Here is a 26829-nt window from a genome sequence, read left to right on the forward strand (position 1 = left end):
AATCGGTAAACCCAGTAAAAAGTTATGCGGATTTTCGAGAGTTTCCCTCGATTTCTCTGGGATCCCACCATCAGATCCTGGGTTCCTTATCATGGTACCAAACTAGGGATATCTCCTTTCTAACAAAAAAAGAATTATCAAAATCGGTTCATGTACGACGGAGTTATCCCCGAACATACATAAATATATATATATACGGTCGAATTGAGTAACCTCCTCCTTTTTTTGAAGTCGGTTAAAAAAGCTCAGTTTGAAAATTATAGATGAAAAATGATATCTGATAAACGTTAAGGTTACAGATGTCGATTATTTTATTAAAGTTTTTAATCACTTTTTGAAAAAATGGTAGGTTTATTTCGTTTGAGGTCTGATCAACACTGGTGATAGATACATCGTTGAGTGCCTTAAAAATATTTTAGATTATTATTTTACATCATATATTAATAAATCTTAAAACGTAATACTGATTTTGGAAAATCGTGGAACGAAGCAATTTTAATAAAGCTAATTTAAAAGTACAGCATTAAAAACGCTTTAAAAGTCATAAATATACTTGAACTGTTGCAGTCATACATTTCTATGACCACAGAATGGAATAAAATAAAATAAAGTCCTGCATACACTGTGATAGCTAAAGCCAGTTAAAATAAAGCGTCCGCTCAGTCTCAATAGTGAAACTTTATGTGTCTAGACCGAAAGTAAAGCAAGAAATCGGTAACATGTCATCGCCAAAAAATCTAGTCTTTGTTGTTACAAAATATATTTTACTAACGTATATAATTGTGTAAAAAATATATCGTTAATATTAATAAATTTTTCCAGTATCAAGTAATTTAAAAAATTAAGTAATTTTTTATCAAGTGTGTTTACAATGACCTGTTTTATTTTTATGACTTATTGACGCTGGCACGTTGCCCAATACCCAATTTGTGATATTAAAACCAACTGATAGTGCTTTTACTGATCCATTAAAACATCACCAGTTCTCATGATCCACCAATTTATGTTCACGGTAATGGTTGCACAGTAACGAGTGCTTACTTTTACAGACGTAAAATTTAAACACGTTTTATTGTTTTGGATTATAATTAGTTCATAAGACACTCAAGTTTTCTGGATTCAAAAGGATTCTTTTAATGTCAAAATTAATTGTGGATAAAAGAATTCTATTCCGATAAAGGACAGGATAAAAATGATTGAAGTTTTAAATTTATAATTTCGTAAGCAGTTTAATTTATAATCCTAAAATAATCTATGATCATTTAGCTTAACTATAAGAAATTACAATAAAAAAGAGGAGACAGTTAAAACGATTTCTGTGTCTAGTTATTTTGTAACAATAGCATAATCAGCTGTGTGGTTACGGCAGTAAGGAACCCCCTTTCTTCCTATGGGTGTCGTAAGAGACGACTAAGGGTAACACAGTTAGTTCCACTACCACCTTGGAACTTAAGAAGCCGACCGATGGCGGGATAACCATACAACTGCTGGCTTTGAAATACAGGCCGAAGACGAGTAGCAGCGTCTTCGGTGCGGCAAAGCCAGCCCTGCGGTCACTAACCCGCTTGCCCAGCTTGGTGACTAAGGGCAACACACATGAGTTAAAGCCATTTTTGGCGCGAACTTGTGGAGGCCTATGTCCAGCAGTGGACTGCGACAGGCTGAAGTGACGATGATGATGATGAAGATGAGCATAATCCGTATCGTTGTCGTAAAATCGATACTTCGTTTTGCATTTTAACTACTCAATTAAAATCCTTACCTTCGTAAAAAGGTCGCAGGAGACCGTATGAAATACTTTTCCGTACATACAAATGTCCTTGCCAATATCCAGATCTTTCCAATGCCAAAACTCACCGAGGTCATTCTTTGGTATCTTCCCCCGTTTTACTAACCTCCCTTGCCATAATCCAGAGTTCTGTAAAACAACCATTAGTGTAGTAATTGTATTCAAAACACATTATTTAACCCTTAATCAGGCGAGCCAAAAAAGTAACACTATTAACTCCCCAGTAACCCCAAATAGATGCCAGTAAAAAAACATACGAAATGTTGTACAACTTTAATTATTCCTTTTTTACTTATTAGCTATTATATCTTTAGAAAATACTATCGGGCATTAAAAACATATAAATTGACATATTATAAAAAACAAAATTTCATATGTCATAAATTTTCTTCGAATACACATAAATTTGGCAGGATAAAATGAAATGATTTATAGGGATACTATAAATGATTTCATTTTATCCTCATCAAAAAAAAAAAAATGATGTAGTGTAATTGTCACATTTTTATCTACCCTTTTCATCTCATTTCATCAACTTAACAAAAATCCCCTCCGCCTTGTTTGCAAAAGTATTTTACAAACGACTTCTAACAGACATGGAAATTTGAAATAAACCCTCTATTTCTAATTTTATGAGAATATAAGTGCTTACATATTTATAGTAATAAACAGTTTTACTCTGTCAAAATTGATAAAATAAAATCAAAAACCCTAAAAATACAAAAATATGTAGAACTAAATTTTAACTACAATAGTAGTCGCGCGGGGTCGCAATTACCCCTAGGGATACACCATGTCTAATAACTTCCACTGCGCAGAGCTCACTGAGGTACGAGGGGCTAACGAGTTAGGAACCAGAAATTTCAAGTAACTAGTGAAAATAACTAAAAACATATCAACGACCAAAGACTAACTGGGGCCGTGGAGACCCGCGCGCCTAAATAAAGGTTAACTAAATTTTACTCAGATATATCGTAAACAAGGAAATAAGTTATATTGATATGGATCCTTAGTTAATAAAATTTAATTTCAACTTGTAAAACAATACACGACAGTATGAAAAAGTTTCAAAGGAAAAGGAACAAGAAAGGCGAATACTACGAAACGAACGAGCAGTCGGCAAAAGGTTGAACAAAGCCTCCCTCCGACACTAACCGCATTCAATGTAGACGAATGCATCTTCATTTACTACTGAAGTCCCGATTTACAGTCGCATTTCAGTTTTTTCGCAAATGCAAAACGACATACGATCCGGTACATTCTTTTGAACCACGAATTTAACGTTTAATCGTGTAACTTTAGAAACTTTAGAAATTTTTTTCATTCTACCGTCAGACCTTAATTGTCTGAACCATTTATCTTATCCATTTCAATTAGAGCTGGCTCAGATTCTTTTTAAATGAAATAAATAAAAATATTAAAGGAACAAAAACCCCACAGCGAGAAACTAAGCATGACACGTACCTATAGTTATTAAGAAATATGAATGCTATTATTTTATTGTAAAACAAGTAAAATGTAAAAACGACGGAACGGCTACTACAGTGTTATACAGCATGCGATTAAATTGTATAATCTTTATGAAAAAAAAAAATTTAAAATTCGATCAAGTATCTACATATATCGACTCAATTCATATTTTTACCAATTGCAGGCTATGGTAATCTTCAGGAAAGTAAATAATTCGGCTATAAGATTTATTGCTTGTATTTCCTTTATCCCTCGACAATATTGGTGGGAAGTAGAAGAGAAAAAATATGAAAGAGGAAAAAGTCAGTGATATCGATGTTTATGTTCTGCAGTAATGAAACCTAATTTACAAATGAGAATTTACTTATTCAAACAATTTTCTTTGTTTTCCTGAACTAGGAAAAGTGAAATTGCACATATTTAGAGTGCATTTCTTTATCGCAATCAATGTTACAGTAAACTCTACGTTAATTGAGATATTAATTTTAACGTGAATTTATAAATATGTAGTGATTACATATTCACTCACTTCAGCCTATCGCAGTCCACTGCTGCACATAGGCCTCGCCCCGAGTTAACGCCAAAAACGGCGTGAACTCCTGTGTTTTGCCCATAGCCACCGCGCTAGGTAGGTAGGGTTGGTGATCGCAGGGCAAAAATAATAATTTAAAAATCAAAATAATCATTTTATACTAAAACACATTTTATATAGAACAAAGAATGACTGCGGAGTTTCTTGTCGGTTTGTCTCTGCAGAATCTACATTCCCAATCAGTGGTAGCTTTACATAAAAAAAATAATAATAATCAATTTAAAATTTTAATTTGTAAAATGACGAGACAATGAAGTGCCTTTGAAGCCTATTAGAATAAAATAATTTTTAATATTGATATTTTTGTTAATCAGCCTCAACTATTTATGGAACATTTGTATTTATTACTAGTTGTGTCCACCACTTCGTCCGCGCGAAATTTAACAAAAATTCCATTTATGTTAGTTCGCAGAGTTATAAAATAAATAAATTACTAAAATAAAGCCTAAGTTACTCCTTATTACATCAGCTATCTGCCAGTGAAAGTCCCGTCAAAATCGATCAAGTCGTTTCAGAGAGAAAAAGCGGTTATTTTAATATTACAAACAGACACTACAATATTATTTATTTGTATAGAAGTTATGTTGTTAAAAGAAACTGCAAATAAAAAAATACCTATTACTATTTTTAAATAGAACTAGTTTTTAACCGACTTCCAAAAAAGGAGGAGGTTCTCAATTCGACTGTATATTTTTTTTTTAATATATATGTTACATCAGAACTTTTGACCGGGTAGACCGATTTCGACAAATTTTGTTTTAATCGAAAGGTGGTGTGTGCCAATTGGTCCCATTTAAATTTATTTGAGATCTAACAACTACTTTTCGAGTTATATCTTATAATGCGTTTTTACTTGACGCTTTTTTCGTCGACCTACGTTGTATTATACCGCATAACTTTCTACTGGATGTACCGATTTTGATAATTCTTTTTTTGTTGGAAAGAAGATATCCCTAGTTTGGTACCGTGATAAGGAAACCAGGATCTGATGATGGGATCCCAGAGAAATCGAGAGAAACTCTCAAAAATCCGTAATAACTTTTTACTGGGTGTACCGATTTTGATAATTTTTAATTTAATCGAAAGCTGATGTTTATCATATGGTCACATATAAATTTTATTGAGATCTGATAACTACTTTTTGAGTAATCTTTGATAACGCGTAGTTGCTTTACTTTTTTTTCGTCGATCTACGTTGTATTACTTGTCGATGTAATTGAAGTCGGTTTTTTTTTTCGTTTGCGAGCAAACACAATTATAAATAAAACAATGTTAAATAAAACATAAAATTCACTTTAAAATGTTCATAGAAACACTTAATTACTATTCCATATGAGATTCTACACGACTATTAACACATTGTAGCGAGCAACATAAATAAGTTCTCAGATAAAACAACAACTAACTTCATTCCACGATTTAAAAGTTATTAAGGGAGCCGGCGGCGACCAGACGACAAAGTAAATCGTTAACAGGTCCAACTGTGTACGTTTGAGACCTTGCTTTGAAAATTTACGGGATAAGCAACGAGAGTAATTAGAGGACTTCAAAGAACACGGCATTTTCTTAATATAACTTTTAAAAAGTATCCTACAACAATTTTCTTATTATAACTTCAGTCTTCGCTGTGTGGTTACGGCATTAAGAATATAGCCACCCCCTCTCTTCCTGTGGGTTTCGTAAGAGGCATAACATAGTTCCACTACCACCTTCGAACTTAAAAAGCCGACCGATGGTGGGATAACCATCCAACTGCTGGCTTTGAAATACACAGGTCGAAGACGGGCAGCAGCGTCTTCGGTGCGACAAAGCCAGCCCGTCACCAACCCGCTTGCCCAGTATGGTGACTATGGGCAAAACACATGAGGTCACTCCATTTTTGGCGCGAACTTGTGGAGGCCTATATCCAGTAGTGGACTGTAATAGGCTGAAATGATGATGATGATGATGACTGATGAACTTTAGTCTATCTAGTCTAGCCTCGTCAAAGATTTTTAATACCTTAGTTTTAAATTGATTTTCTAATCGAAAATCTTCTCGATAAAAATAATCTTTACGTCTATAAACATTTTATATACAAAAGTGTTATTATATGTAAATTGTACAGTTACTGCTATTTTTCCACACGAAATTCTAATTCGAGATTTATAAAAAATAATTCTATTTATACTAAGGAAAGTTTTGTATTTAAGATATGTATTACCTATTACTTCTATTTAATGCTTTTTAAAGGATATTTATTTATGCAAAAAAAAATAGGTTTTTAAATACTTGTACTTATAGTAAGTACATACTTGTAGTTGTTGTAGTAGTTGTCAAAGTGATAATAATCTTTCAAAAATTGTTTGTGTTTCATATTGTACTCCTCCGTTATTTTTGAAAAAACAAGAATGAAAGAAGCAAACTGTACGTACAGTTAGGGGTAGACCCCTGAACCGCCGTCCCCGCTAATCGGCCCCGAGGAGGAAGACGCACTTTATGTGTTCAAGTGCGCCTACGGAAACGGTCTGCATCACGGAGAGCCCGCAAGGGCAAGCGCTGGTGAGATTGCGGAAGTGATATAGCGTCCCCGCGATCCCGAATTGGCGCGTCGGCGGAAAACCTCAGTGATTTTAATCTGTGCAAGGGACATACCCTGCGGTACCCGCGGGCCGCGGGCACCCATAAGGGGTTTCCTCTGGGTCAACAAAAAAAAAATGTTTTCATATTATGTTAGCGCTTTATTATGATTATAGAGATATTTTTATTTCATACCAAATGTAAAAAAGCAAGACCCGCTTTTGTTGTATACAGGACTGGCTTACATGAACAGAGACAATGAACTCAACTGCCTTTGGGCCAGATGCCGACATGGCGCCGGCAGTCCGGATAAAAAATAAGTAAAATAGTTCAATTGGATGCTTTCCTTTTCATTTTTTTCAAGTTTTCGTGAAATATATTCATTACACAAGATTAAATCTTCTGTATATCTATTTAAAAGATTTATCCAAGTAAAAAGGGGCTTAGAGAGTTCAGTGCCTAATCAGGCCAGAATAAAAGTAATAATATTTATTCTTTCAAACCTACAGTTAAACAAAATAGGAAAAAGAAATCACAAAATTAATGCTTCATTTAAGAGAACCTCGTTGCAGCTTAAGCTGAACAATAATTCTGTTGAATCAACTTCAGAAACTGTACTAAGGGAAGCCTGCGTTTCAATTTCAGAGACCACGTAGTGAAGAAAGCGGTTTTATGTAAATAAATGTTACCATTAAAACCTACATCACACTACTGTAACACTACAAAGGCGTGATAAACAAACAAAAGAAAATCGTATCACATTCGTAAGTTGTTTTCCAACAGAAAAATCTTTTACACAGAATTGAAATTGAAATGTATACCAGAAATGGCAAACTAATTAATTATCAAAGTTACTTTTAATACAATATGAATTTGGTGATATGTACGATTTAAACAAATTAACTACATCATCATCATCATCATCATCCTTACAGCAGTACACTGCTGGACATAGGCCTCCAAAAGTTTACGCCAAAAATAACGTGAACTCATGTGTTTTGCCCATAGTCACCCCGCTAGGCAGGCGGGTTGGTGACCGCAGTACTGGCTTTGTCACACCGAAGACGCTGCTGCCCGTCTTCGGCCTGTGTATTTCAAAGCCAGCAGTTGGATGGCTATCCCGCCACCAGTCGGCTTTTTAAGTTCCAAGGTGGTAGCGGAACTGTGTTATCCCTTAGTCGCCTCTTACGACACCCACAGGCAGAGAGGGGGTGGCTATATTCTTTAGTACCGTAGCCACACAGTACATAATAAATTAACTACATCAAATGATAATAACCTAAGGTTCTTAATGTTTTGCTCTAAATATGTATGAATTGACTCGTTATTTTTTGTGTGCCTACTTAAAATTACAACACATAAATAATTTTGGAAGATTCCATTTCTAAGAAATTTCCTAAACTTTTCACTCGCTCTAAGATCAAATTGGAATAATCAGCTTAAAAATTAATATTTTTAAAGCCATTATAAAAATAAAAAAGAATGAAATTTAATAGTCCTTCAGTTATAAGTTTTAATGCTAGGTTATGTAATTTTTCATTAAAATTCCCCACGAATTATGTAACGGTATAGAATTATATTCCTTTTACAAAACTTCTGTTCTAAGGACGCTATGTATTGGATAAAAGGGCAAGTGTATTCGCCGTCGTAACCAATAACCTGCATTATCCTTTACCGTGAACAACGGTGATTTCTTGAGAGCCCAAAAGGAAATACTCTTGCATTAGTGAATAGCTGCGGAAATAACATTTTTTCTTACATTGGTTTATTTACTTTCTGCTGTTCTTCAAATTCACGTTGATTTTATCGAAATATCGAGTAGAGAATATTCGTACATTCTGTTTACTAACTCTATAATAAGTATAATTTAAAATTACGGCTTGAAAACTACATTTTTCTGAAAGTGTAAGTTGTTTGTCTTTCGCCTCACTGCAAACAGTGTGTTTTTTAATATGAATCTTTAACGACTCTTGTTGGGATGAGCCTCGTATAACGACGACAAGATATTCTGTACACGTGCTGTTTATTAGATTGTAATAAATAAATTGTCATAAAATAGCAAATTGAAAATAATGCCTCATATAAATCCTAATTGTAAAATCTTAAGGTCCTAAAAGAGTAATAGTGGATACATGTAAGCTCAATTAATGTACGTAGTAATAGAAGCAGACTCTAATCAAATTTCTATGGTTATGACTCATGATATGTTATGTACATAATAGCTCTCTTTTACAGAAAATTCTAAGATTTTCCTTAACTCGAACTTCTTGGTGATTTTTTTTTATATTTATGTGCATATATTCACTTATTTAATACTGAACAAGTAATTTTTGTTTGCCTTTTGTAGTTTGCAATGTTCCGATCACACTTTCACTCATTCTGTGAATCGCAGCAAACGTAAGCGCTAAGCATACAAAAAGATTCAGTGAGATATGAAAGCACAGACACGAAAGTTTGTAGACAACAAACACAGTTAAAGTTCGTATTCAGTTTGCAATTCAAAATCAAATAGCTCAAAGTTAGCCCCGAAACATTTGCTTAATGGATTTGCAGCCTAATTGCATTATTGCTGAGTTAGATGATTATACGAAAGTATTGAAGAATAAATGGTAGAGAAAATATTTGTTTTCAAATATTTTAATTAATATTTTATTTACGATTTAGCCTCCTAAGTCTAGAACTGCTATTGTTTCCTCATAAGCAAGTCATTGTTGGCACTTGTCATTATTGCAACGTTTCGATAAGGAGTGTGAAGTAAGGCTTATTAAGGTCCAAAGCTAACTCGGAAAAAATATAATTCCAGAAGTTATCGTAATCAAATATAATAAATAATCATGATTAACATACAAATTTTTCTAAGATAGGCAACTTAATACCTGTGTTTTAGGTAAAAGGCGACTTAATAGAACTAATTAATTTTGAAAAATATAAACATAAATAATATAATATAAGAACTTGGACGAGAATAGAACCCACAACCCTCGAAGCAGTCAGCATGGTCACGGCCAACTGTGCCAACGAGCCAGTCAAATAATATATTGGTGTAAAAGTACATAGATGAATATAAAATGTCTACCTTAACTCGAGGCTCCATTACAGTCATCGTGTCATCTTCAAGAAAGTAAATAATGTTTACAACACGAACGCGGTAGTTTTCATCTGGATTGTCATAGACTGTTTGTTTAAAGAACGCCGTAAAGTTCAAGCACCTCTTGTCGTAGTGTACCCAGTGCGGTATCACCGCAGGTAGAGCTGGCTGCTTCACTCGTCCGTACGTTAGGGAAGGATCGTAACTACAAAATATAATAATATTTTAGTACCAACCATCTATGTATATGCGAACTAATACAGTAAAAAGAAACTAGTGATTTAAATAAGTATATTATCTATACATCTTTTATACATAAAATAATATTGAATTATCTGTCTGTGATTTCGTTGTACCTGTGCTTTATCAAGTGCATATAGTTATTTATACGATACTAAAACAAAAATCAACTATTTTAAAATTTTTGTCTATTTGTCTGTCTTGCTGTTTGTCCTTCTATATCAAGCACTCTACGTTTTTTACTCTGAATTGAATTATTCCCTTAATAACTTAAATTTTATTATAATTTGATTGTTCGATCTTCTACTACTGTAATATAAACTTTTTGTAATTAAAAATTATTTTCTATTTTTAGTTCTATTAGCTATAAAAGCCTGTTTTTTTTAGTTCTTTTAAACTATAATTTATTCTAACAAATAGGTCGTCAAACAAGCGTATGACTCACCACGTGGTCACTTTACTCATCACAGGAACACAATACTGCTTCAAAGCAGTATTGTTTGGCTGTGATCTTCTGTAAGGTCGAGGTACTTCCTCAGTCGGGCTGTTTCAAATTTTCAGCAGGATATTACCTACTGTGCCCTTTTTTATAGATGGGGAAATGCATTTACGAACTAACCCCCCCCCCCACACGAATGTGACGAGAGTGTGGAACGCCCGGCGTGAGGTGCAATGCCGGACTATCCACTAAAACCCACTTCTTTTTTCGCCGCCACCTTAGTGGGGACGCCATGGGATCGCTTTCCCACACTACCACGACGCCCCCTATTACCTGCTGTGCCCTACCTCAGCTAAACCTAAGAATTACGATTCAGCCTGTAACATCCCCCTGCTGACCGAAAGGAAACTCGCTTTAACTTGAAATAAACCGCATTAAATTCAATCCATCCGTTGCAGAGCTATATTGCCACAGATAGGCCTTGGCACAAATCGTATAACACTCCACTTAATATATAAAATATATGAAATAAAGACGCTCCGAGAAGCCTGTGAACGCCCCAGGAGGCTTCTGAGCTTCTGGAAGGAGCTGGGCTGGCTGAATTAGTCAGCCCTCTTTTCACGCACAACGGACCACCTCTGTGTCTAAATGCGGAAAACCGAGCCCACTACAATACAATACAAACACTCCACTTATTCGTTAGGTTTTAAAAAAAGACTTACTTGACGGAATCATCAGGCAAAGCAAACGCGTTACTATCCACATCAGTAGCGGTTCCGCCAGGTCCTCGTATGATGGTGTCCGGAAACCTATGTCCTTGGTAATACCGAAGCGAACTGCGTATGTGGTGTTGTGACTTCGTCGGATCAGAGAATATTAACCCAGGGAGTTTTGGTAGACCCCATGCCATATTTACAACTGATAAAATGATAACCACATTAACATTAAATAAAAATAGAAGGTAAGAATAGTACCTAAACATTCGATTCAGTCTGTAACATCCCACTACTGGGCATAGACCTCTTTTTCTGTGTAGGAAAAGGAGCAGAGCTTAATTTACAACGCTGCTCCACCGGATGGCTCCCTGATGGCCTCCCGGTGTTTAGCCGCCTACACGGCACACGCATCACTACACCTAAGCGATTTTTACCTAATACCTGAACATTACTGTCTGATAATGGCAAGGGTCAGTTTTACCGTTCTATGTCACTCGGTGATAGCGTAATATTCTTTTAGTGAAATAATTTTTAAAATCGGTCCAGTACCTTTTGTACCTATGGATGCTACATTACAAACATTTAAAAATACAAAAATATAAAACTTCCCTTTTTATAATTTAACTATAGAAACAATCTCGTAAACATTAGTCTTTGATACGAAAACAAAATATGACTAGATCGAAATTGTTATTTGAATCGAGTCCCTGATGCGGCAGTGATATATCACTAAGATATATTAGATTTAATAGCATTTCGAATAAGAGATAATATTAGATTTAATAGCATTTCGAAACCCTTTTAATATCTAAAGGATCTGCGTGGCTTGAATCGCATTTATGTTAATGGTTAATGTTCCACCTTTAAAGCAAAGTGATATTTCATTCCCCTATGATATTATTTAATAAACCGAAAATCAAAGAAGAAAGAATTTTTAAATAACACTAATAAAAAAGGCTATACTATTTTACAAATTATATCAATATAAAGAATTAAAGGTACTTTAAGTTCGAATAAAGCTAGAATACTAACTTAGTCATTACAAAAAATAAAAGCACTATAGGAGCGCCCGCTGCTTTATTCATTCAATTACAGACGAAGTAACGTCTATTGAGTTCAATTCTCTTAATCATAAATATATACGAATACAATATAGGTACGATATGCGAATCGTTGTCTCTGTTGTTAGTCTATAATTATGATTATGATTATCTCTTTATGAACGTGTCTTCGTTTGATTACACATACAAAATAAGAAAATTTTCTCTAGCAATAAATATTGTAATTTAAATGATAATTGTCATTTATGCGGGACATCACCCCAAACACGTAATTTTATATGAGAAGGGACATTCAAAGCCATTTTTATGCTAATACTTTAAAAATCGCCAGGATATTCTTTGCATATTAATGGCGTAAGATAATTTTTTAACTTTCGAATATACATGTTAATAAAAACCGAATGACTGTCATGAAATTGTAAAAATAACTTTATTTGTATGATAAATTACGTGAATAATTGGCTTATGCATGCACGTTTGTCCCAAGAGATTGAAGCACTCACGGATAATGGAAAATAAACGGATAATGATTATTGTAAAAAAAATGGAATGGATATCATATCACCCCTCAAGCTTCATATTATCTATTGACTGACCTATAAGACGTTACATGGGTGGTATAAAAGGGCATATTTTATTATATTTCTTAATATTCGTTTTAATAAAATTTAAAACTGTAGTTAAAATTGTATCTTACCAAAAGTCAACGATGACGAATATAAAAAATGTGGTATTTTATGAAAAGTAAATGTCTTCAAATAAAGGATGCAATTGTCACACCGTTGTCAGGACAATTTGACAAGGATAAAACATTTTTGGTTGCCAATGACAACACAAATAGAAACGCATTGGATAGGTACCCCTTGTTTTTGTTACAATCCAAAATACTGTGTATTCCCGTATGCTCTTTTCCTTGACTCAAATTATACAACATGTCGTTTTTCTTTATGGCTCTATAAAACATTTTTCATTATCAAGAACTTAGTATTTAATTAAAAAATGTATATAGTAGGTCTTACGTTTGTGACCGTGATACGATCAATTATATCAAACGTACAACTTTTGAAGGAGAAATAATATTACTTGGGTCGCTAGCAATTTTAATAAAAACTTAGTGTAGAATGTATAAGGATGTTAACAAATCCTTATAAAGGCAAAGATCGAATACGTCATAGTAGCAAATTCACTATTTGTGATTATTCGTAACTAGCGACCCACCCCGGCTTCGCACGGGTGCAATGCTGATACTAAATATACTACAGAATGTCTTTATTTATAGTATGAAGCTAGCTTAGAGCATGGTTATTAACATAATAACAACATTCAAATATGCGTCTTTAGATTACACTTTGTTACGGAATGCGTTGAAGAAATAAAGGTTCACTGCTCGTTCCCAGTAGGTGATAGCGTGATAATTTATAGCCCTTATGTTGACCCGACTTCTTAATAATATTCGTGCCAAATTTGAAGTAAATCCATGGAGTACTTTTTGAGTTTATCCCGGACATACATACAGACAAACAGACAAAAATTCTAAAAACTATATTTATAGCTTCAGTATCAATTGTAGAACGCACCCCAAGTATTCTTTTAAAAAAATATTCAATGTACAGTTTTGACTTTCCTACCATTGTATTATATGTATAGATAATTGACTGTTTTAGCTAGAAATGACGTATTTTTTGCCGCCAATCTAATAGAGTATAAGTTTGACGTAGACCGTGCATTTATATAGCAGTGAGTTTGAATGTGCTGTGTGGCTACGGCACTAAAGAATTTAGCCACCCCCTCTCTTCCCGTGGGTGTCGTAAGAGGCGACTAAGGGATAACAAGGTTCCACAACCACCTTGGAACTTAAGAAGCCGACCGATGGCGGGATAACCATCCAACTGCTGGCTTTGAAATACACAGGCCGAAGACGGGCAGCAGCGTCTTCGGTGCGACAAAGCCAGTACTGCGGTCACCAACCCGTCTGCCCAGCATGGTGACTATGGGCAAAACACATGAGTTCACGTTATTTTTGGCGTAAACTTGTGGAGGCCTATGTCCAGCAGTGGACTGTATAGACTGTAATAATGAGTTTGAATAAATGTGTCTGCGACATTGTTACTCTTGAGGTTAGCTGTCTTAGATTTTTTATACTGTAGGGCTGACTAACAAGCGTCCGTCTGTCTGGTGCTAATCGGTTACCGTAGTCTATGGACGCCTGCAATACCAGGAGCATTGCATCCATATTGTACAGTTTTTTTATCGACCTACGTTGTAATAAGCCGCATAAATTTGCACTAGGTTTATCGATTTTGATGATTCTTACTTTAATCGAAAGCTTTGTCATGTAGTTCTAATTAAATTTGATTGAGATCTGCTGACTAGTTTTTGAGTAACCTTTGATAACGCGTATTTACTTGACTGTTTTTTATATTATACCTTATAACCCTTACTGGGTGCACCGATTTTGATGTTTCTCTTATAAATCAAAAGCTAATACTTGTCTGTGGTCTCATTTAAATATGATGACACGTATTTGTGAGACGGTGCAATGCCATGTCACGCTAACGCAATCTATCTGACTTCATTGAAACTACTTCAGTCAAAAATCGATTTATAAATAATTTTGATGATTCTTGTTTTAATCGAAAGCGAATGCTTGTCCCGTATTCACATTTAAATTTGATCGAGATTTATTTGACTATTCTTTCGTCTACTTACGTTCTATTACTTGTCGATGTACCTAATTGAAGTTGTTTTTTTCCGTTTGCAAGCAAAAATAATTATATGAATATTTATTTATACAACTTTTTGTGTAAAAATGTGTGAGTGAAATAATATATACTAATATTATAAAGCTGAAGAGTTTGTTTGTTTGTTTGAACGAGCTAATCTCAGCAACTAATTGTCCAATTTGAGAAATTGTTTCGGTGTTAGATAGCCCATTTATCGCGGAAGGCTATTAGGGTATTATTTTTTTCAAATTAACGCGTGTGAAACCGCGGGCTACAGCTAGTACACAGATAAAATTATATTAAAAACGTTCATTTTAAAAAAGTTTTTAATATATTTTTACCTGTGTATATTGTGTATACTGTAAATATTGTGAAATAATAATATCTAGTGTTATAAATACTCGTAGTATCATAAATAACTCCAAAATGTATGTTATAAATTTAACTGCTTACAGTTATTAACATTTCGTACGAAATATACTCAAAGACTATATTTCTTACTAGCTGCCCGGACAAAGTTCGTTTTGTCAAAAGTTAATAAATTTTCATTATATAGATTTAAAAAAAATGTTTTTTTTTAGTATAAAAACCTTCCGTGGGCCTTAAAGAACATACAAATAATAAATTAAACGAATTGGTCGAGCCATTCTCGAGTTATGCGCTTAGCAACATTCATTTTTATTTATATATAACATTCATTTTCATTTTTATTTATATAGATTATAGATTATATTCGTAGTTTGAAATACACAGGCCGAATACGGGCAGCAGCGTCTTCGGTGTAACAAAGCCATCCTGATCGTTTACTTGTTACACTACTGCAGCTTACATTAAGAGACCTAATTATTCTGAGGTTTGAAAGTTTGGAATGTTGGGAATATTATAAGGACAAAATTTTTCCCAAGAGATTTTAAAACATAAAACACACTAAAAGGTAAAAACATAATAAAGTTAATCATAGTTATTTGTTGAACCAGCAAAATATTTTATAACATTTGGGATTTTTATGATTAAACTCTTGTCTCTTGAAAACTTGGAACTCTTGAGTTTTGGTATTTTAATTGTAATACAACTAATATATTTTTACGGTCGCACTTAGTGTGTACTTCATTACTTATGAAAGAAAGCCCGTGTGTCTGTCACAAGAATTTGTTTTTTGAATTGTAATAGAAAGATTTAAAAAAAAAAAAAAATTGTAGACTAATTAACTGTCGTCATTTTCTTTACTATTTAAAATAATCCAAGCTGTAATAAAAAAAAAATATTTAAAAAAAATTAAAAGATATTTATTGGACAGAATGTAATTTCCTGGCAAAATTACAAGGGTCTTTTTGGTTCAGCAATTTTATCTTGACAATAATCTGTCAGTCAGTAAGGCTAGAGTACTTTTATATATTTTTTAATTCACCCCCTCTGTCACACGGCGTCAAACTTTGTCAACCCCGTATCTCCATTAATGTGTAACGTAATTTATGATGGCCCTTTAAGTACTCTTGCATTTTAAAAAGGGTTGGAAAAGTTATTTCCATTGAATATTTTTAAAATTAATCTATACGTAATTATGTATACATGATACATAATTACGTATAGATTAATTTGCGATTTTACTATCGTTTTGCTGAGTAGAAACAAAAACATATAAAAATAAAACTCTACATTTTGACGCAGAAATATAAAGGTTTTTGATTCCTAAACATTTAAATGCATAAAAATTGAAAAAAAATCGACTTCAAATAAATATCAAGGATCAATTATCGATAATTAATATAATTTTCTTCATTTACTAAGTTAATAAATATAACACGACCAAAATGCGTAAGAAAATAAACAAAAAACACAGTGTACGATTTTGCCGCACATACATATCACCCGATCAGTATTTTACATTAGTTGCACAGTTTATTAGCTACATACATCAGTTCACGTATCATCATCATACAGCGCATTCATGAGCTCACTCATATCAATTAAATATTACAAAATGTATTTACATTTTAACCTTTTTTATGTCTTTCATTTACAATAATCAGCAGCAGTAAGTTAGGTGTAACATACACACAGATTGGTGCTAACACTACAGTCTATCTTTACACAATTTTCAATGGAAGTCAAATAAAAATTGATGATTGAGCAAAAAGATTCGATTCGTTTTGCATTATAACACGCGGGCTCAAGAATTGAGCTGAATTCACAGTTTTCGCCTTTCTAACGACGAGTATGTCCTAAGTTTTAAAATTATATGTGACCTTATGAGAATGCATAAGAACCCTGTGATATTGAAAAAAATTGGGATGTTTTTCTTTTTTTAATATGTACAACTAGCAGTCGCCTAAACCACCGACGGTTTGTGGGTTCGATATTTTATATTTGAAATATTTGTGCAATAATGTGCAAATATTTCTCTCGGGTTTGGATGCCTGTTCTTGTGGGTCTCCCTACCATGCCTCGGAGGACACGTTAAACTGTTGGTCCCGGTTGTAGCGAACATATCCGTCAACCCGCTGTGGAGCAGCGTAGTAGATGAAGCTCCAATCCTTCTTCTAAGTTTAATTCATTTAACATTTCCTAAGTTTAATTATGCTGATGCTGAAATCGAAACTAGGTTACTTGCGCGTTATAAAAATCTTATACAACGGGTACAATACGCTTGTATCCGTTACTGCTTTAATGTACCACCTCGCGCACATGTTAACCCTTACATAAATAACGCACGAATGATTAAGATGGAGTATCGTGGGCAATTGCATCTAACAACCTTACTATTTGGCGTTGTACTAGATAAAGCTACCCTACGAGAGCATCATCCTGTAAGTCGAATGTTCCCTTGCACTGATCCGCAGCGTTCCGGGGTAGTTAGACGAACTGTTGGAACAACCTGCCGCGCACACTTCTGATCCTGAAAACTATAAACGCGTTTCGTGTTAAATACAAAACATATTTATATATCTACAGCTTCAGTCCTCATAAAACATAAAAATCATGGGCCAATATTTTATTTTTTTGTTTTTTTATACATTCTCTGTCTTTTAACCAAATTAGAATTTCAAAAGGAAAAGAAGAGAAAGAACTGGAAATTATAGACTCTCTTAGTATTTTTTATTTATTATTATTACTCACTGATGTATGCGTGTGTATGTATATATGTACATATAGTATGTATGTATGTAAATGATATTAGTCGTTACATTTGCAGTAGTCATCGACGGTCAATTGTAATTATTATCAATTATCGTCTTGGGGATAATTGCGTTATTGCTTAATGTGCACACTAGGCGACACGTAACAGCGACAGTTAGACGACTAAACGTAACAATAGGCTGCGGTCAAAACTCCACAAAGTTGGCATCGCAACGACAAGCCAGGAGAATCACGCACACTCGCTTCTTATCGCTGCGTCTAGTCGCGCAGTGCAAGCGCACACACGACGACAGTCGCGCGACAGAGCAGCATCAGAAATGAAAAATTATAAAATAATTATATACTTTTATAATATGTTTAAAGAAGTTTTATTACACATAATCAGATTATTTATATATTGGCTCAATGTTATCGTAAATAGTTTTCGTCTAGATGTCTGGCTTTGTCAAGAATCGAATACTCATTTCGAATATTCATACTCGCATTATTTCTTTTGATTCTTTTTCATAGTTTTGTAAAAGTTTAACTCTAATAGTCCCTAAGCGTCGAAAAACACTGCAATTAACTGCAATCTATATTATCTGCAATATATATAATATTGTTTATATGTATTTGTATAAAATTTAACCAAATAATTTAAAAATATTGTTTTGCTTTTGTTTAGAAGTAAGTAGAATAAACAGTGTTGTTTTTTTTTTGATAAATTTTACGAATACGATAATAATTATTATGTCTAAATACCTTTAAAATATCACCTTTTACCTTTAATTTTTTACCTTTTAATTAAGTTTGACAGCAATTGAATCATAGCTCTTAGTTTAACGTAATTATTAAAATTAAACTTTACCATGAAGGAAACTTTTGTTTGTTCTAAATAATTATAATTTGCTCGAGCTTCCAACTTTTTCTTAGGATTCAGTTTTCTTACAAGTGCATCTGATTCACACGTAAAAAAAAATCCACATTTATACCACTATATTCCACAGACACAATTTGTCTTGTCTGCAGTATCAAGATGTCGTGTCTATTGAGAGTTACCTCGAGAGTTCAGCTGGCTAGATCTCTTAGCATCACGAGACGATACGCCACCCAAGCTTTTGTGTATTCGAACGAAGTGCGGGATGCGAAAGCGGACGGGAAACCGATAGTTGCTTTGGAATCAACTATTATCACTCACGGAATGCCTTACCCTAAAAATTTAGAAACTGCGCTCGAAGTTGAGGACATCATCCGACAACAAGTAAGTTTTTAGATATATATATCTATGCATGTTTATATATAGTCAATATTATTTATTCTCATATCATCATCATTCTCATAAAGGTAATTCAACGACTTATTTGCTATTAACAATATAGAGTTCAAATATTCGGAAAATAAAAGTTTATGGCACTTACATAAAAGAACTTTTTTATCGTTACATCAATAAACAGATTAACAGATATAAAAAAAAAGAAAAAACCAAAAGCATTTACAAAAGAACTCAACTTAAGAATGCAGATACCGTCAACGTGTGTGTTAGAAAAGTATCAAATCCAAACAACAAAACAAAAATAGATAATGACATACATATATTTTACCGTACAAACAATAATACTATATGAATATATATAATATATACGTGTTATTTATCACTGTAAAGGTTGTTGAATTGTCGTTTGGTAATACTCAATCAAAGCCAAACATTTAAAGTTACATCTTTTTATTTATTTATTTATTAGGGATAGTACACAGCACAGCAAAATTATAAAAAAAAAAAAAAACAAGAACAAAATATAACCATAAAGGCCATTTCCGACTATCCATTTGTTTAAAATAGATAGCAAAACAGTAAAAATTGTAAAGTTTTAGTCAGAAGATTTAATTTCAAAAAAGTAACATTCGCAATGTATTGAAACTCGTACACAACAGCTTGCAAAGCACGTTCGACGTCTCTGAAACAGGCGTTTCTTTTTATTTGTATTCTAGTATCCCGTATTGCTTTGAATTGTATACGTCATGTATTTAACGAACTGAATTGCTTGCATCTATACGACAGTTGAGCATATTGATTTCTTTGGTTAAAATAAAATGCTCTAGTCTATTTATATATATAAAAACAAATGTTTGTCTGTATGTCCTTTATAGAATCGTAAACTATGCATTTGATCATAATTATCACGATCTTCAACAGTGTTGACGACTTGTTGACGAAGCTTGCAAATCGTATCGTTACAATAAATGCCGGTTGGTATAATATTAAGCCTATCAGTCAGTTCAGCCTATTACAATCCACTGCTGGACATAGGCCTCTCCAAGTTCGAACCAGACAACCCGGTTTTCCGCAATCCTCATCCAGTCTACACCGGCAATCTTACGTAGATCGTCGGTCTAACGAGCCGGAGGACGTCCCACACTGCGTTTGCCAAGACGCGGTCTCCACTCCGGAACCCGTCTGCTCCAACAACCATCGGTCCTGCGACACAGATGACCAACCTACTGCCACTTCAACTTGCTAATTCTGTGGACTATATCGGTTACTTTCATTCGATCGCGGATAGTCTCATTTCTAATCCTACCTTTGAGAGAAACCCCAAGCATAGCCCGTTTCATTGCACGTTGAAACCTATATCATACAGGAACACCTTAAAGTGCAGTAAAACATAATTCTCAGCGTCACTGAGCATAGCCTTCAGCTATTTCACTCGATTTTTTATACCACAGGCTTTAAACGTTTCTAAAGAAGTAAACTCAAAAAAGAAAGTTCGTAAATTTGATTCACGTAATATCTTTGGTTGCACTACCGTAGCTCATAGATGCAATAACTTTACTGAACTTAAAAATGAAGGCATCACCTTAATTAAGTTATAACGTCACCACCGATGCGTAGGTGCAACGGTTACAGCACTGGTTTGTGGCTGTTGCGCTGGCGGTTGCGGGTTCAATCTCCGCACATGACTAACATTTGTATTGGCCACACAGGTGTTTGCCGTAGTCTGGGTGTTTCACCGTACCTCGGAGAGCACGTTAAGTCTATAGCGATCGTTACTTATAATAGGGAATATATCCGCCAACCCGCATTGGAGCAGCGTGGTGGATTAAGCTCTGATCCTTCTCCTACGTGGGGAAAGAGGTTTATGCCCAGCAGTGGGATATTACAAGCTGAAGCGAGCGTCACTATTCCTTTTTCCAAGATCGAAACGATGAAATCTTTTAAGCCCTTTGCGTCATATCAAGCATGTAACTAAGTACCTATACTAAATTTAGCGTCGGAGTTTGTCGCTTGTGAGCTACAATTCCCTTAATTGAGTGAAAGCGGCTTTCGTCTAGCTTATCCGCTGAACGTCACGCAACGCTTCGTGTCCCTTTTGTTAGTCAATTAAACAAGTGAGCATTTAAACTCAATCTTCTTATGCATTTGAGGATTGAGTTAAAATGCTGATACGTATAAAAACTATTTTATTTAGCATCAATGGAATATTACCGAGTCTGGGTGTAATATAAATATTTATTTATATATTTATATATGTATTATTTATAAGTATGTTTATCGAAAAAAAAATATGTGGCTATACCAGTCGCCTGTTACCTATAACACGAGCATTAAGTTTCTTACTTTAGGAACAAACGACCGTGTGTGTATTGTGTAGATATTTATTTATTTCTTTATTATTTATTTATTACTATACTTACCTGTGCAACAATTATCAACAAAAGTTATTACTTTATAATTAAATTTATTATTATCAATAAGCAATGCATTTTTATATTTTCCATACTTATGAGCGAGAATGATTTCAGGGGGCAACGCCGGCGACTATTGCAATACTAAAAGGTCAACTTACAATTGGATTAACACAGGAAAAAATTGAATACTTGGCCAAAGCGAAGGGTGTTATAAAAACATCTAGAAGAGACATGGCAGCCGTAGTGGCAGCTAAAAAAGATGGTGCCACTACAGTCGCAGGAACAATAATTGCGTCTGAGTTGGCAGACATACCCGTCTTTGTTACAGGAGGCATAGGTAAAAGACCATAAAAAGTACATTTTATTGATTTAACTTCACTTGAAATCGCCTAGAGTTGTATTATTTTATTAAATAATATAAGTTTATAATACATAAAATATAAGTTTATTTAGGCTTGTGACAAAAAAAATGACACATATGTTTTAACAATTGTGTCGAGTCATTTAAAGTTTCGCTATCATATATTAGTGTACGATACGAACTGGACATGATCTTTACCCACCGGCATCATTTAGTATATTAAAGATAAATCGCAAAAGGTTTGGCTGTAAAATTCCCAGTTTTAATGGCAGTAAAAAAGACAACCCAACGTTTGCATTTTCTACAGGCTTTATGCTGTCGGTAGGTATTAAATTTATTCTTTAAACTCAAAGGTGTGTTTCGAATAAAAATAAATTTATCAATTTTGTATTAATTATTTTTCAGTCAACCCTATCGCGATTGTTTTTCTAATATACTAAAATAAATATAGAATACTTTTCATCTATTAAGAGATTTTTTTATATATACATAACTAGGTCAGTAAACAAACGTACGGTTCACCTAACGGTAAACGATTACCGTAAGTAATAGACGTCTGCAGACTGCAACACCATAGATATTGCAAGCACGCCAGAACAAGCCAGAAGCTTTGGTTATATTACTTACCAACAGGAACACAACACTGCTTGAAAACAGTATTATTTAGCTGTGATCTTCTATTCTTCTCTCTTGTAAGGTCGAGGTACTACTATCCCAGTCGGTTGCTCCATATTTTGAGTAGGAAATTTTCTGCTGTGTCCTACCTTAGTAAGAATATGTAAAATTCGTCTCTAGGTCGGACCTCCTACTATATGAAATAATTTGAAGATATATAAATTTAAGTGATTTATTATTTAGGTTTCGATTCAAATAACCAAGGTTGCATCATAGTGTATTTTAAAATTCAGTGTCTAAAGCAATTCACAAAGATTTTTATTTTATGTCTAAAATTTAAATTGTTAACAACATTAGACTTAAGCCAATGCATCTTGAAAAAAATTACAATAAGATATCCATTTAACACGTATGTACATGAGACGACACACTAATGACGGCATTGATAAAAATGCAACTCTATTTGGTACTTGTCTCTCACATGTCTAGTGATTTTTTTAAGTTCCGAGGCTCTGCGGTGGCATTCAACAGCCTTTACTCGAAGTAACAAATTACGTTTTATTTGACTGAAGAAGAAAGTTTGCTCGTGCCGCAGTTCCACAGACTTTGTTTATAACAATCTAGTTTACGATAACTTAAGTACTCGTATTTACTTAGTTTGCAAATTACAAAAATTAAAATCCATTAGATCAGAATATTTAATTTACTTGTTTATCTATATAGGTAAATTTCGGGACAAACGTTTATATCATATAAATTACTAGCTGCGCCCGCGACTCGTCCGCGTGGAATTTAACAAAAAAGTTATTTTTCAGTTCTCAGAGTTATAATATAAATAAATTTCTAAAGTAATAGTACAGTAAGTTACTCCTTATCACATCAGCTATCTGCCAGTGAAAGTCCTATCAAAATCGGTCCAGTCGTTTCAGAGATTAGCCGGAACAAACAGACAGACAGTCAGACAAACAAAAATTGTGAAAAATATTATTTTGGTATATGTACCGTTTGGTATATGTACATCCATATGCATTTAGTAAAAAGCGGTTATTTTAATATTACACAGCATATATAAACAGGCACTCCAATTTTATTTATTTGTATAGATGTAATGTCGTTATACATTGATAGTGAAAGGTTATTTTATTCTGTTTAGCGTATTTAAAAGCAAAGATTGTTTTTAAAAGTATAGATAATATATTTTTTATTTTTAAGTTATGGCTGGACATGTTTCTCAGTCTCATCTCAGCAAAACCTTTAATTTGATACCCATAATGTAGAAAAACATAAAGACTTAGTTTGCCATCTTAAGAAGTCCGCAATATTGGATTTAGAGTAACGTCACTTTATTTTTCGAGTTACTCGAGTTTTTCTCAGCTAGCACTTTTATTTATTTGTTTTCATTATTTTATAACTACCCCACCATCTTGGATGTGGACGCCATGTTGGATTTAGCATTCTAAATCCGTCATGCCGACGTCATTACGTCACTTAGCTAAACATGCATTGTCATCCAAACTAAACGTGTTTACAAAGTTTCAGCTCAATCGGTTACGGTTAAAGATATATGATTCAAAATTGAGTTGCAAGATTCCACCTTACAAACATACATATTTACATACAATTCAAGTAAAAAAATATTAAAAGTATTTTCCACAAAAAAAGTACCAATTACACCCAAAATTGTAGATGATAGAATCCACTTATAAACCTGTATGTACAAATGTAAGTAACCGAGAATGGTACCAACTTAAACAAAAAGATAAAAAATTCATTAATGTAATTTAAAAAACTAAAAAAACAATAAAAGTCATTAAAAAGCAAAATCTAGTAAAAGAACGTCTGCAATTAATTGTGGCCCAGACTCCACTAAATTCAAATGTCCACAGTAATACGAGTATACTCATATGTACACAGTTGTATCTCGTGTCGTAGGTACCTGTAAGAGTCACGCAAAGTTTTTAATTTCAGAACCATTTATCGCTATAAAACATTCTTAATGATAAAATTTGTCACCTGAATGTCGCGTAGATATTTAACAAAAAGGTATTATAGTTTGAAGCACACTTAAACGACTACTAGGAAATAAAAATAATTTAAATACCATAAAAAATATTTACATTACACCTATTTATTATTCATTTCTTTAGGAACCTAAAACGATTGTGTTTATTTGCCTTAATTTGTTCAATAATATTACTTAGCTTCTATTTAGTTCAATATTATTTAATAAGTTGAGAAATAAAACAACGTCTATTAGTACTTATATAGATAGAAAACAGATTTATACTTTGTACCATTTTTTTTTATTTATCAATGAAAAAAAATATTATCCACTCAAATACAAGTTCAAGTCCATACTTTTTTATTTTTTACATTACTTTTATATTCAGAAGCAGACAATCTTTATATAACACATAAAGAATTATTAATGTATTCGATATGTGCTTAATTACCCGCATAGTTATGTAGCGGCATGACTGAATTTTCGGACGAATTCGCTGGCAAGTATCACATTCAATTAAAGCGATCGCGCGGTGAATGGTTGATGAAATTAATAACAAATTCCACAGCATCGGCTATTTCATACCACAAATCTCGTTCATTGCAAATAATTTAAGGTCCATACAAAATCTTAAATTGTTTCGTTGAATGATTTCGAGATTGACGCTTTAAATACTTGTGAACATAATTCTCATTTTTTCAGTTCACACAAGATATATACTCGTACTATAAGACTAATATTAGTTCTTAACTAACTGAACCATGCGGTACCTTAAGCTGAGAGGCATAATTCTGCTAAAGTTAGTACCTATTTTTAGTAGATTTTGATACTTTAGTTTAGGTACACGGACCATCGTCGAGGTTTCATTCGAAATAGTTACATAATTTTTTTAGTTACTGCTATAAACATATAAAGGATAATTTATTAGTAAACATATTCCATAGAGCACTATCTAATTAATCATTGTACAATTAAAACGTAAAATAGTCAAAGAAATTTATTTCATATTTGAAAAAATTAAAGATATTTCACGTTTACATTTGCTAATTTTATGAATATCTTAAAAGTATGTAATTTTATTTATTTTTAGTAACATAACTCATACTATCATAAATCAAATGCACTTAAAACAATAAGCACGAAAAATGGATATCTTTATCTCAATTTCAAGACATACTTCTAAGGTTTCACATTATACTCACTATGATTTATGAAAGGTGGAGTTCATCGTGAAGGCGAGGACACTTTGGATGTGTCAGCTGACCTTACGGAACTAGGACGGAGCAAAACCTTAGTCGTTTGCAGCGGGGTCAAGTCCATACTTGATATAGGAAGGACTCTGGAATACTTGGTATGAATTATGAAAACAACAACGCTTTGGCGTGTCAACTGTTTGTATAAGCCGATGTGTTTTATAGCATGTTTATGTGTATTGTGGATGAAATTCTTAGATATTGAGTGTGAGAGATTATTAAAAGTGTATGTATCACTAGCGGCTAGGCAGGTATAGCTATTTAAAACAACCTAAAATGTTATGTAAAACACATACTTACTGCTGGTGCTACTATCATAATCTATTATACCTCCATATGGAATGATTTTCATGCAATAAATATATTTTTATCTTTTGACAAGAGGAAGTCAAAATAAAATATAATATGAAACGTTTCAGATGTAAATTTATTGTTCTTTGCGTATGTTCGCTGAAATAGAATGTATTAATAAATATAGGTATGCCTCAGTCGATATTGCCCCGAATATAAAAGTCGGTGCCGATACCAGACGTTGATTCTTTCTTCCGGATTAACGTCTTTTAATTTTCTCTAAAAATTTGTTTCGTAAAAACTAAAGTTTCGAAAGAAAATCAAAAAATGGTGCGTATACATCAACACGAGTTTGAGACGCATGGCGGATTGCGGTCCAACTTATTTTTTGTAAAAAAAAAAATAGTCTTTTGCCTTGCAGTGTGACATTCCATATTCAAGCCAATGTTATAGAAAAAGACTCAAATACATTATAGGTCTAATGAGAAATGTTGACTCATTTGTTTGTTCATCTAATGTACGACTAAAATTCCATTAAGATAGTTGATATACATTTTTAATTTTACTATATTTCTTTAAAATGATTACTTTTCTTCAACTAGGAAACCCAAGGTGTAACTGTCTGTTCTTTCGGTGAATCGGAAGAGTTCCCAGCGTTTTACACAACACGTTCAGGATATAAGGCGCCATATTGTGTCCAAAATTCGACGCAAGCTGCCCAAATGTTGCTGACTGCACATCGTCTCCAACTCTCTTCTGGGATCCTTGTCGCTGTTCCACTGCCAAAAGAACATGCTATGGACGGTGAGAGAATACCTTAAGAACC

At 33.5% G+C, this 26829-nt stretch overlaps 2 protein-coding genes across 2 annotated transcripts in view; one reads left to right on the forward strand and one right to left on the reverse strand.

Annotated features, from left to right (window-relative positions):
- The window catches only part of LOC123664634 (EF-hand domain-containing protein 1-like), a 74586-nt gene extending 63499 nt beyond the window's left edge, over positions 1-11087 (reverse strand). The window contains exons 1-3 of the mRNA XM_045599155.1: positions 10900-11087; positions 9487-9703; positions 1763-1918 (exon numbers count right to left, since the gene is read on the reverse strand). Coding sequence (XP_045455111.1) covers positions 1763-1918; positions 9487-9703; positions 10900-11087 — 561 coding nt within the window. The remainder of the gene's footprint in view (positions 1-1762; positions 1919-9486; positions 9704-10899) is intronic.
- LOC123664650 (pseudouridine-5'-phosphate glycosidase-like) overlaps positions 1-26829 on the forward strand; it is a 45006-nt gene that overhangs the window by 12514 nt on the left and 5663 nt on the right. Inside the window, exons 2-5 of the mRNA XM_045599168.1 lie at positions 18802-19055; positions 21596-21818; positions 25677-25810; positions 26606-26807. Of these exons, the coding sequence (XP_045455124.1) occupies positions 18831-19055; positions 21596-21818; positions 25677-25810; positions 26606-26807 (784 nt within the window). The 5' untranslated portion in view covers positions 18802-18830. The remainder of the gene's footprint in view (positions 1-18801; positions 19056-21595; positions 21819-25676; positions 25811-26605; positions 26808-26829) is intronic.

Source organism: Melitaea cinxia, chromosome 2 (genome assembly GCF_905220565.1).
Source record: "Melitaea cinxia chromosome 2, ilMelCinx1.1, whole genome shotgun sequence".
NCBI classification, from domain to species: Eukaryota; Metazoa; Arthropoda; class Insecta; order Lepidoptera; family Nymphalidae; genus Melitaea; species Melitaea cinxia.